Raw genomic sequence first — 13,052 nt, 5'->3', positions numbered from 1 at the left:
CTGGCAGAATTAATTATGGAGTAGACCGTATTTTGCTAAATTTTATGTTACTTACATTGGGGCCAAAAAGTATTTAGTCAGCCACTGATTGTGCAAGTTCTCCTACTTAGAAAGATGAGAGAGGTCTGTAATTTTCATCATAGGTACACTTCAACTATGAGAGACAAAATGAGAAAAAAAAATCCAGGAAATCACATTGTAGGATTTTTAAAGAATTTATTTGTAAATTATGGTGGAAAATAAGTATTTGGTCACCCACAAACAAGCAAGATTTCTGGCTCTCACAGACCTGTAACTTCTTCTTTAAGAAGCTCTTCTGTCCTCCACTCGTTACCTGTGTTAATGGCACCTGTTTGACCTCGTTATCTGTATAAAGGACACCTGTCCACAGCCTCAAACAGTCAGACTCCAAACTCAACCATGGCCAAGACCAAAGAGCTGTCGAAGGACACCAGGAAGAAAATTGTAGACCTGCACCAGGCTGGGAAGAGTGAATCTACAGTAGGCAAGCAGGTTGGTGTGAATAAATCAACTGTGGGAGCAATTATAAGAAAATGGAAGACATACAAGACCATTAATAATCTGCCTCGATCTGGGGCCCCACGCAAGATCTCATCCCGTGGGGTCAAAATGATCATGAAAACGGTGAGCAAAAATCCCAGAACTACACAAAGGGACCTGATGAATGACCTGCAGAGAGCTGGGACCAAAGTAACAAAGGCTACCATCAGTAACACACTACGCCGAGAGGGACTCAAATCCTGCAGTGCCAGGCGTGTCCCCCTGCTTAAGCCAGTACATGTCCAGGCCCGTCTGAAGTTTGCCAGAGAGCATATGGATGATCCAGAAGAGGATTGGGAGAATATCATGTGGTCAGATGAAACCAAAATGGAACTTTTTGGTAAAAACTCAACTCGTCATGTTTGGAGGTAAGAAGAATGCTGAGTTGCATCCCAAGAACACCATACCTACTGTGAAGCATGGGGGTGGAAACATCATGCTTTGGGGCCGTTTTTCTGCAAAGGGGACAGGACGACTGATCCGTGTTAAGGGAAGAATGAACGGGGCCATGTATCGTGAGATTTTAAGCCAAAACCTCCTTCCATCAGTGAGAGCATTGAAGATGGAACGTTGCTGGGTCTTCCAGCATGACAATGATCCCAAACACACCGCTCGGGCAACGAGTGGCTCCGTAAAAAGCATTTCAAGGTCCTGGAGACCTCAACCCCATAGAAAATTTGTGGAGGGAGTTGAACGTCCGTGTTGCCCAGCGACAGCCCCAAAACATCACTGCTCTAGAGGAGATCTGCATGGAGGCATGGGCCAAAATACCAGCTACAGTGTGTGCAAACCTGGTGAAGACTTACAGGAAACGTTTGACCTCTGTCATTCCCAACAAAGGTTATGTTACAAAGTATTGAGTTAAACTTTTGTTATTGACCAAATACTTATTTTCCACCACAATTTACAAATAAATTCTTTAAAAATCCTACAATGTGATTTCCTGGATTTTTTTTTCTCATTTTGTCTCTCATAGTTGAAGTGTACCTATGATGAAAATTACAGACCTCTCTCATCTTTCTAAGTAGGAGAACTTGCACAATCAGTGGCTGACTAAATACTTTTTGGCCCCACTGTATATCCGTGCAATAATTAATTTTGTCTGTAAAATTCCTATTGGTGAAAAATAGTCTAAGATGTAAACTGTTTAGTATTTGAGTTTGCTTTTAGTTTTTCAGTTTGCTTTTTTGTGGTAAGTTAATTTTTTTGGAAAAAATATATTTAGTAGTTTTCTTGTTTTCCACCTTTTTTAGATTGTTTCTTACCATTGATGAGCCTGATATGGCAATTACTATGTGTAAAAATAACAAACTGTATGATGACATGATTCGTCTGGTTGCAAAATACCATGAAGACCTGCTTCAGGAGACTCATATTCACTTAGCCAAGGTAAGTCATTTCTAAAGTCATTCTTTACTTTAAATATAAAAAATTTTTCTAATGGACAAACCTTATTATAAAAAAAGTTGGGACAGTAGTAAAAATGTAAATAAAAACAAACCGCAATCATAATAAAAAAGCTGTTGTTGCTCCAAAATGTGTATGTATCATGCATATGGTAACATAAAAGATGGTCTTGGAGAACATGATGTCCATTATTTGAACCCCTCAGACCACAAGCACATATTTTCACTTTGCATCGATCAATATCAGTTGAGTTAGAGGTCAAAGAGACAAGTCAGTGACCGGATGTTGTTAAAATGTGGCTTACACTTGTGTAGATGGTCAATTTCCTTGCAATCATGGGCTGAGAAATGTTTTCTTTTTCACAAAGTGGTAAACCACCCTTGCTTGTAAACAATGAAGCCCTTTATTAACACACCTTGTATATTCACAGGTGTTTTTGATCATTCCACAATTCCGAATTAAAACATATGTTTGTTATGCTGATTTAATTGTTTTATATACTTGTAAATTACAATTTACAAATCACTGATTTATGGTTTAGTTGTATTTTACTTAATGTGTTAACTTTTTTTTTTAATTGGATTAGTATTAGTCAAAAGCTAATGTTGGACTCTTTACTGACTTAGAGCATTTCTGCTCTGTTTTGCTTTTTAGGAGCTGGAGATTGAGGGAAGGTTCCAGGAGGCTGAGTATCATTACATTGAGGGAAAGGATTGGAAAGCTGTGGTCAACATGTATGGTAGTAATGCCTTGTGGGAGGATGCTTATCGGGTATATGACCTGCTAACTTTCTTCCTTATTTGGATGTGTAAAGAGTACTTAATTGTAAATGGTAGTACTATAAGAGTTTACAGAGGCTGTCTTGCTTTTAAGCTTACTTTTACTAAACACTAAAGTTCTCTAAATGTTAACTTACGAGTGGGACAATACAAAGAAATCAATTAGCTATTAATTTTAAGTTTTTACCAGTTAACTAAAAATAAATGCAAGCCAAAGCGATAATCACATCCAAATACAACTGGTAAAAATGCTAGTGATGCAGTGCTACAAATGCAATGACTTATGCATCACATACACAATACAATCTAGGAAGTTTAAGAAGGCTTATTTGTAATTGATTATGTATTAAGCAGTACATTAATGATAATGATCATGTGTAATTCCAAGAAGCACAGGCCATGGACCACATAAAATGGCATCAGGATTGCAAAAGTACACATACCTGTTTAATTCTAGAACAGATGGGAAAAGCTGAGGTTGTAAAAATAAAATCAAAGGAAGAAGTTAAGGATAATTTTACACTGATTTAATAGCATGTTACTATAACAACATAAAAAAGGAACAGCAGTTAAGGTGATGACTGGACTAGTAATCAGAAGGTTGCTGGCTCAAGCCCCACCACCACCATTCTGTCACTACTGGGCTCTGAGCAAGATCCTTGATGCTCAATTGCTTGCATTGTAAATGGCTAAGATTGTAATTCACTAAAGGTGGATAAAGGTATCTGCTAATTACCATTAATGTAATTTCATGTAGAATATGTGAAGCTAATGAGAATTACTGGTCCCTCCACAAAAATGATATACAACCCCAATTCAGAAAAGGTTTGACTTTTATTTAATTGCGGGCAGTATGAACCCAAGATGTTTCATGTCTTTTTCCTGGTAAACTTTATTTTATTTGTTCATTTACATATGCTCCTGCATTTCCATTCCAGCTTACAACATTTAAAAGATGTTTTGGCACCACGAATACCAAGCAATGAATGGTTTCAGGTGCTGTTTTGTCCCGTTCCTCCTACAAACACATCTTAAGGTGTACAACAGTACAATGTTGTTGTTGTTGCATTTTTCATTTCAAAATTCTCCACTTATTCTCTATTGTAAACAGGTCAGGACTGCAGGCAGTCCATTTAATGCACAAAGATGTATAAACAAATTACCCAAGGCTTACAGGCCTCTGTAAGCATGTTATGAATATATCAATAAAAGACTCATTAAATAAATATATTTCTGTGACTCATTATAGAAAGATATTTAGGTAATTAAATAAATGCGATCAGGACTTCTTTTAGAAATTATTTTCATTTAGAATATTTAAAGCTTTAAGATTATGGACTACAAAGTCTTAAATTTGGATCCTGCTTTTATATCTAATCTTGTTACCCTTATCTGTTACCAATTTTCCTGCTTATTCTGGAATTGTTTCAGTATGGTGTTACTTAAATGTTGTCTAAACTTTTCACTCTGATTTGAAAGCTTTTTTTAATCTGTTGCAGGCATCGAATTCTAATATATATTTACAAAAGTAATAGGAAAAAATAGTGAATGCAAAATCTTCTGCTCACAATGTCTTCACTTTTTAATTTTTTGTTTTTACACAATTACAACATCTTATTAACTGTATATAAGTTCTATTAGACTAAATATGCAAAATAGTACGCTTTTATAAAATATAGAATAGAATGCCTTTATTTGTCATATATAGATATACACATGTACAGTACAACTAAATTCTTTTTTTGCGTATCCCAGCTTGTTTGGAAGCTGGGGTGAGAGCGCAGGGTCAGCCATTTTATGGCACCCCTGGAGCAGAGAGAGGGTTAAGGGCCTTGCTCAAGGGCCCAACAGGGATTTTATTTAAGAGTTTAGTGAATTATGACCTGAATTACAGTCACTGCATTTAGCAGATAGTTTTATCCAAAGCAACTTGCATTTGTGACTAAATACAGTGAAAGTAATTGAGTGTTAAGGCCCAACAGTGGCAGTTTTGGTGGTTTGGTTTGAACAAGTTACCTTCTAATCAATAGTTTAGTACTTTAACTGCTAAGCTACCACTGCCTTTGTTAGATGTAAGATTCAAGTAGTAAAATTGTGACTTACTTATGCAAGTGTATATGATATTGCCCTCAACATTAGAAGTAATGATTGCATAATCATATTGTATTTGTGTGTTTGGAAGGTATCTAAGAGACATGGGACAACCAGCGCCCACACGCAGGTGGCATATCTCTGGGCAAAAGATCTAGGAGGAAAAGCAGCTGTCAAGTTGTTAAACAAATTTGACCTGATTGAGACTGCTATTGATTTTGCAGCAGAAAACAAGTAAAACTATTTTAAACTTATCTTTACAATGAACGTTTTCATAAGGCCAATGTTGCTAACAAAAATATCTAATAAGTTGTTTGCACAAAGATAATGAAAGTAAAGACATATAGACTTTTGTGTGTTGGGCGAATTTATTGTTTATAAACATGTAATAGCATTTCTACAATTCTGGACATACCGTTTTTCTGTACAAGGGTTTATATACAGAAAATCCAGTAGAGGCCTGGGCTTCCTCCTGAACGGCAGACAATAGGGCCTTCAGCCATTTGCCCCAATTTTTGTCATCTTTATAAACAAACTTTTAAAGCAGGGGAACCCTGGTGATGAGAGTGCCACCCTGGTGACACTGGAACCACTCTTTTGTTTCATTTGGTAGATAAAGTGATGAATTGCTCAGGTGACATGCATTCCAATACCTTATCTTTACTGGAACCAGTCACAGGCATCCAGAAGACTCTTTGCTAATGTAAAAAGTTTTCTCCCTCCCCAGCATCATATTGCAGAAGCACTGACGATGAGGCACAGCCTTTTTACATTTAAATAGGAAAGGTGACAAGTGAGAGGAAAGCTACAGGCAGGCACTTGTGTTTTAAATTGATTGCATACATCTCTTAGCAGTTGGTGTGACTAAAACACTTAAACTTATAGGGGCCTTTACATACTTTTGATCATAGAGTGCATGACATGGCATTTATTTTACCTTTTGTGAATGTCATGTTAAGCTCATGGCACATAAATCTTTCTCATAGTTCGTTTGACTTTGCCTTTGAGCTGGCCCAACTCTCTATGAAACAGAAGGTCCTTGAACTTCATCTGAAGAAAGCCATGTTACTGGAAGATGAGGTATTGTGCCCTTACTTTGATCTCAATTTTCACAAATAAAATGCAACTGATCTTTCTATGTGGTGTCTAGTAATGTTGGTAGGCATTATTTAGGCATTATTTAGGTGGTGGATCATTCTCAGCACTGCAGTGACAATGACATGGTGGTGGTGTGTTAGTGTGTGTTGTGCTGGTATGGGTGGATCAGACACAGCAGCGCTGCTGGAGTTTTTAAATACCGTGTCCACTCTACTAGACACTCCTACGTAGTTGGTCCACCTTGTAGATGTAAAGTCAAAGACGATCGCTCATCTATTGCTGCTGTTTGAGTTGGTGATCTTCTAGACCTTCATCAGTGGTCACAGGACGCTGCTCACGGGGCGCTATTGACTGGATATATTTTTGGTTGGTGGACTGCAGTGCTGTGAATGATCCACCACCCAAATAATACCTACTATGTAGTGCTGATCATTGAAAAACAACATACAGTCAGTAATTGTAGAATGACAAAGTGCTTCTATATGGTAAGTGAATCCAATAAAATAAACAATGTGTGTAGAAACAACGTGGTTTTAATGTTATGGCTGTTCGGTATATACAGTGCCTTGCAAAAGTATTCAGCCCCCTTGAACTTTTCAACCTTTTGCCACATTTCAGGCTTCAAACATAACGATATGAAATTGTAATTTTTTGTGAAGAATCAACAACAAGTGGGACACAATCGTGAAGTAGAACGAAATTTATTGGATATTTTAAACTTTTTTTAGAAATAAAAAACTAAAAAGTGGGGCGTGCAATATTATTCAGCCCCTTTACTTTCAGTGCAGCAAACTCACTCCAGAAGTTCAGTGAGGATCTCTGAATGATCCAATGTTGACCTAAATGACTGATGGTGATAAATAGAATCCACCTGTGTGTAATCAAGTCTCCGTATAAATGCACCTGCTCTGTGACAGTCTCAGAGTTCTGTTTAAAGCGCAGAGAGCATCATGAAGACCAAGGAACACACCAGGCAGGTCCGAGATACTGTTGTGGAGAAGTTTAAAGCCGGATTTGGATACAAAAAGATTTCCCAAGCTTTAAACATCTCAAGGAGCACTGTGCAAGCGATCATATTGAAATGGAAGGAGTATCAGACCACTGCAAATCTACCAAGACCCGGCCGTCCCTCTAAACTTTCAGCTCAAACAAGGAGAAGACTGATCAGAGATGCAGCCAAGAGGCCCATGATCACTCTGAATGAACTGCAGAGATCTACAGCTGAGGTGGGAGACTCTGTCCATAGGACACAATCAGTCGTACACTGCACAAATCTGGCCTTTATGGAAGAGTGGCAAGAAGAAAGCCATTTCTCAAAGATATCTATAAAAAGTCACCTGGGAGACACACCAAACATGTGGAAGAAGGTGCTCTGGTCAGATGAAACCAAAATCGAACTTTTTGGCCACAATGCAAAACGTTATGTTTGGCGTAAAAGCAACACAGCTCATCACCCTGAACACACCATCCCCACTGTCAAACATGGTGGTGGCAGCATCATGGTTTGGGCCTGCTTTTCTTCAGCAGGGACAGGGAAGATGGTTAAAATTGATGGGAAGATGGATGGAGCCAAATACAGGACCATTCTGGAAGAAAACCTGTTGCAGTCTGCAAAAGACCTGAGACTGGGACGGAGATTTATCTTCCAACAAGACAATGATCCAAAACATAAAGCAAAATCTACAATGGAATGGTTCACAAATAAACGTATCCAGGTGTTAGAATGGCCAAGTCAAAGTCCAGACCTGAATCCCATCGAGAATCTGTGGAAAGAGCTGAAAACTGCTGTTCACAAACGCTCTCCATCCAACCTCACTGAGCTCGAGCTGTTTTGCAAGGAAGAATGGGCAAAAATTTCTGTCTCTCGATGTGCAAAACTGATAGAGACATACCCCAAGCGACTTGCAGCTGTAATCGCAGCAAAAGGTGGCGCTACAAAGTATTAACGCAAGGGGGCTGAATAATATTGCACGCCCCACTTTTCAGTTTTTTATTTCTAAAAAAAGTTTAAAATATCCAATACATTTCGTTCCACTTCACGATTGTGTCCCACTTGTTGTTGATTCTTCACAAAAAATTACAATTTCATATCGTTATGTTTGAAGCCTGAAATGTGGCAAAAGGTTGAAAAGTTCAAGGGGGCTGAATACTTTTGCTAGGCACTGTATATATATACAGTGTATCACAAAAGTGAGTACACCCCTCACATTTCTGCAGATATTTAAGTATATCTTTTCATGGGACAACACTGACAAAATGACACTTTGACACAATGAAAAGTAGTCTGTGTGCAGCTTATATAACAGTGTAAATTTATTCTTCCCTCAAAATAACTCAATATACAGCCATTAATGTCTAAACCACCGGCAACAAAAGTGAGTACACCCCTAAGAGACTACACCCCTAAATGTCCAAATTGAGCACTGCTTGTCATTTTTCCTCCAAAATGTCATGTGATTTGTTAGTGTTACTAGGTCTCAGGTGTGCATAGGGAGCAGGTGTGTTCAATTTAATAGTACAGCTCTCACACTCTCTCATACTGGTCACTGAAAGTTCCAACATGGCACCTCATGGCAAAGAACTCTCTGAGGATCTTAAAAGACGAATTGTTGCGCTACATGAAGATGGCCAAGGCTACAAGAAGATTGCCAACACCCTGAAACTGAGCTGCAGCACAGTGGCCAAGATCATCCAGCATTTTAAAAGAGCAGGGTCCACTCAGAACAGACCTCGCGTTGGTCGTCCAAAGAAGCTGAGTGCACATGCTCAGCGTCACATCCAACTGCTGTCTTTGAAAGATAGGCGCAGGAGTGCTGTCAGCATTGCTGCAGAGATTGAAAAGGTGGGGGGTCAGCCTGTCAGTGCTCAGACCATACGCCGCACACTACATCAAATTGGTCTGCTTGGCTGTGACCCCAGAAGGAAGCCTTTTCTGAAGTCTCTACACAATAAAGCCCGCAAACAGTTTGCTGAAGACATGTCAACAAAGGACATGGATTACTGGAACCATGTCCTATGGTCTGATGAGACCAAGATTAATTTGTTTGGTTCAGATGGTCTCAAGCATGTGTGGCGGCAATCAGGTGAGGAGTACAAAGATAAGTGTGTCATGCCTACAGTCAAGCATGGTGGTGGGAATGCCATGGTCTGGGGCTGCATGAGTGCAGCAGGTGTTGGGGAGTTACATTTCATTGAGGGACACATGAACTCCAATATGTACTGTGAAATACTGAAGCAGAGCATGATCCCCTCCCTCCGGAAACTGGGTCGCAGGGCAGTGTTCCAGCATGATAATGACCCCAAACACACCTCTAAGACGACCACTGCTTTATTGAAGAGGCTTAGGGTAAAGGTGATGGACTGGCCAAGCATGTCTCCAGACCTAAACCCAATAGAACATCTTTGGGGCATCCTCAAGCGGAAGGTGGAGGAGTGCAAAGTCTCGCCAGCTCCGTGATGTCGTCATGGAGGAGTGGAAAAGCATTCCAGTGGCAACCTGTGAAGCTCTGGTAAACTCCATGCCCAGGAGAGTTAAGGCAGTTCTGGGAAATAATGGTGGCCACACAAAATATTGACACTTCAGGAACTTTCACTAAGGGGTGTACTCACTTTTGTTGCCGGTGGTTTAGACATTAATGGCTGTATATTGAGTTATTTTGAGGGAAGAATAAATTTACACTGTTATATAAGCTGCACACAGACTACTTTTCATTGTGTCAAAGTGTCATTTTGTCAGTGTTGTCCCATGAAAAGATATACTTAAATATCTGCAGAAATGTGAGGGGTGTACTCACTTTTGTGATACACTGTATATACGTATATATATACAGTGTATCACAAAAGTGAGTACACCCCTCACATTTCTGCAGATATTTAAGTATATCTTTTCATGGGACAACACTGACAAAATGACACTTTGACACAATGAAAAGTAGTCTGTGTGCAGCTTATATAACAGTGTAAATTCATTCTTCCCTCAAAATAACTCAATATACAGCCATTAATGTCTAAACCACCGGCAACAAAAGTGAGTACACCCCTTAGTGAAAGTTCCTGAAGTGTCAATATTTTGTGTGGCCACCATTATTTCCCAGAACTGCCTTAACTCTCCTGGGCATGGAGTTTACCAGAGCTTCACAGGTTGCCACTGGAATGCTTTTCCACTCCTCCATGACGACATCACGGAGCTGGCGGATATTCGAGACTTTGCGCTCCTCCACCTTCCGCTTGAGGATGCCCCAAAGATGTTCTATTGGGTTTAGGTCTGGAGACATGCTTGGCCAGTCCATCACCTTTACCCTCAGCCTCTTCAATAAAGCAGTGGTCGTCTTAGAGGTGTGTTTGGGGTCATTATCATGCTGGAACACTGCCCTGCGACCCAGTTTCCGGAGGGAGGGGATCATGCTTTGCTTCAGTATTTCACAGTACATATTGGAGTTCATGTGTCCCTCAATGAAATGTAACTCCCCAACACCTGCTGCACTCATGCAGCCCCAGACCATGGCATTCCCACCACCATGCTTGACTGTAGGCATGACACACTTATCTTTGTACTCCTCACCTGATTGCCGCCACACATGCTTGAGACCATCTGAACAAAACAAATTAATCTTGGTCTCATCAGACCATAGGACATGGTTCCAGTAATCCATGTCCTTTGTTGACATGTCTTCAGCAAACTGTTTGCGGGCTTTCTTGTGTAGAGACTTCAGAAGAGGCTTCCTTCTGGGGTGACAGCCATGCAGACCAATTTGATGTAGTGTGCGGCGTATGGTCTGAGCACTGACAGGCTAACCCCCCACCTTTTCAATCTCTGCAGCAATGCTGACAGCACTCCTGCGCCTATCTTTCAAAGACAGCAGTTGGATGTGACGCTGAGCACGTGCACTCAGCTTCTTTGGACGACCAATGCAAGGTCTGTTCTGAGTGGACCCTGCTCTTTTAAAACGCTGGATGATCTTGGCCACTGTGCTGCAGCTCAGTTTCAGGGTGTTGGCAATCTTCTTGTAGCCTTGACCATCTTCATGTAGCGCAACAATTCGTCTTTTAAGATCCTCAGAGAGTTCTTTGCCATGAGGTGCCATGTTGGAACTTTCAGTGACCAGTATGAGAGAGTGTGAGAGCTGTACTACTAAATTGAACACACCTGCTCCCTATGCACACCTGAGACCTAGTAACACTAACGAGTCACATGACATTTTGGAGGGAAAATGACAAGCAGTGCTCAATTTGGACATTTAGGGGTGTAGTCTCTTAGGGGTGTACTCACTTTTGTTGCCAGTGGTTTAGACATTAATGGCTGTATATTGAGTTATTTTGAGGGAAGAATAAATTTACACTGTTATATAAGCTGCACACAGACTACTTTTCATTGTGTCAAAGTGTCATTTTGTCAGTGTTGTCCCATGAAAAGATATACTTAAATATCTGCAGAAATGTGAGGGGTGTACTCACTTTTGTGATACACTGTATACAGTGCTCAGCATAAATGAGTACACCCCCTTTGAAAAGTAAGATTTTAATCAATATCTCACTGAACACAGGAACAATTTTCTAAATTTTGACAAGACTGAGTTTCATAGAACATTTCTTTAACCCATAACATAAAAGTAAGGTTAAAAATATAACTTAGATTACAAAATATTCAGTTTTACTCAAATGAGTTGATGCAAAAATGAATACACCCCACATCAAAAAGTACTACATCTAGTATTTTATATGACCACTATGATTTTTATGGACAGCATTAAGTCTTCTAATCATGGAATGAACAAGTTGGCGACAAATTGCAACGTCTATCTTTTTCAATTCTTCAAGAACGACCTCTTTTAGAGCCTGGATGCTGGATGGAGAGTGATGCTCAACCTGTGTCTTCAGAATTCCCCATAGGTGTTTGATTGGGTTCAGATCAGGAGACATACTGATTCACTTACACCCTGTTCTTCTTCAGAAATGCAACAGTGGCCTTAGATGTGTGTTTTGGATCATTGTCATGTTGGAAAAGTGCATGACAACCAAGGGCATGAAGTGATGGTAGCATCTTGTCCTTCAATATAGAGCAGCACATCTGTGAATTCATGATACCATCGATGAAATGCAGCTCCCCAACACCAGCAGCACTCATGCAGCCCCACATAAGGACACTGCCACCACCATGTTTCACTGTAGGCACCATGCATTCTTCTTTGTACTCCTCACCTTTGCGACGCCATACAGTTTGGAAGCCATCAGTTCCAAAAACATTTATCTTGGTCTCATCACTCCAGAGTATAGAGTCCCAGTAGTCTTCATCTTTTTCAGCATGGGCCCTGGCAAATTCTAGGCGGGCTTTTTTGTGCATGGGCTTCAGGAGAGGCTTCCTTCGTGGATGATACCCATGCATGCCATTCTTCTGCAGTGTACGCTGTACTGTGTCACGGGAAAAAGTCACCCCAGTTTGGCTTTTTACCTCTTTAGCTAACTGCAGTGAACTTGCATGCCGATTTTCTTCAACCCTTCTCATCAGAAGACGCTCCTGTTTGGGTGTTAACATCCGTGGATGGCCTGGACGTCTCTGTAAGATGGTTGCAGTTCCATCTTTGTTAAATTTTTGTATCACTTTTGCTACAGTATTCTGACTGATCAGTAAAGCTTTGCCGATCTTCTTGTAGCCTTCACCTTTCTTGTGTAAAGAAACAATTTTCTTTCTCAGGTCTTGTGACATTTCTCTTCCATGTGGTGCCACTGCTGACAGCATGAAATGGGATGGGGTTTTCTTTGTTAAGTAATGCCCTTTTAACTGTCAACTGTCTGCTGGACACCTGTTTAATGAATAATTAGACTCACATGTGGTTAAATTCGTGTTAATTAGAATTTTGTAGTCTAAACTCCTAAGACTTTCATTGGGGTGTACTCCTTTTTGCAACATGGTCTTGAATGAATTTGTTGAGAAAATAACTTTTTTGTGTGTACAAATGAACAAATCTTGTTTGCAATCAATGGCCCACATTTGTAGGAGTATTCTGTAGTATAGTACCCCATAGAAAATGTTGATTCTGTAAAGAAACTAAAGGTTTTCTGACAAATCTGTTGGGGTGTACTAATTTATGCTGAGCACTGTATATATATATATATATA

The 13,052-nt window shown here is 40.0% G+C and overlaps 1 protein-coding gene across 5 annotated transcripts in view; it reads left to right on the top strand.

Annotated features, from left to right (window-relative positions):
- The window catches only part of ift172 (intraflagellar transport 172), a 193,178-nt gene that overhangs the window by 127,891 nt on the left and 52,235 nt on the right, over positions 1-13,052 (top strand). For all 5 annotated transcript variants that reach the window (XR_010013706.1, XR_010013707.1, XM_063001980.1 and 2 more), the window contains exons 28-31: positions 1,815-1,950; positions 2,623-2,739; positions 4,930-5,072; positions 5,825-5,918. Coding sequence is in view for 3 of the 5 variants with exons in the window: in XM_063001980.1 (XP_062858050.1) it covers positions 1,815-1,950; positions 2,623-2,739; positions 4,930-5,072; positions 5,825-5,918 (490 nt within the window). In the remaining 2 variants the exon portion in view is untranslated. The remainder of the gene's footprint in view (positions 1-1,814; positions 1,951-2,622; positions 2,740-4,929; positions 5,073-5,824; positions 5,919-13,052) is intronic.

This window comes from Trichomycterus rosablanca, chromosome 9 (genome assembly GCF_030014385.1).
Source record: "Trichomycterus rosablanca isolate fTriRos1 chromosome 9, fTriRos1.hap1, whole genome shotgun sequence".
Lineage (NCBI taxonomy): Eukaryota > Metazoa > Chordata > Actinopteri > Siluriformes > Trichomycteridae > Trichomycterus > Trichomycterus rosablanca.
The sequence above is the reverse complement of the archived record's forward strand: the minus strand, read 5'-3'. Positions and strand labels throughout refer to the sequence as shown.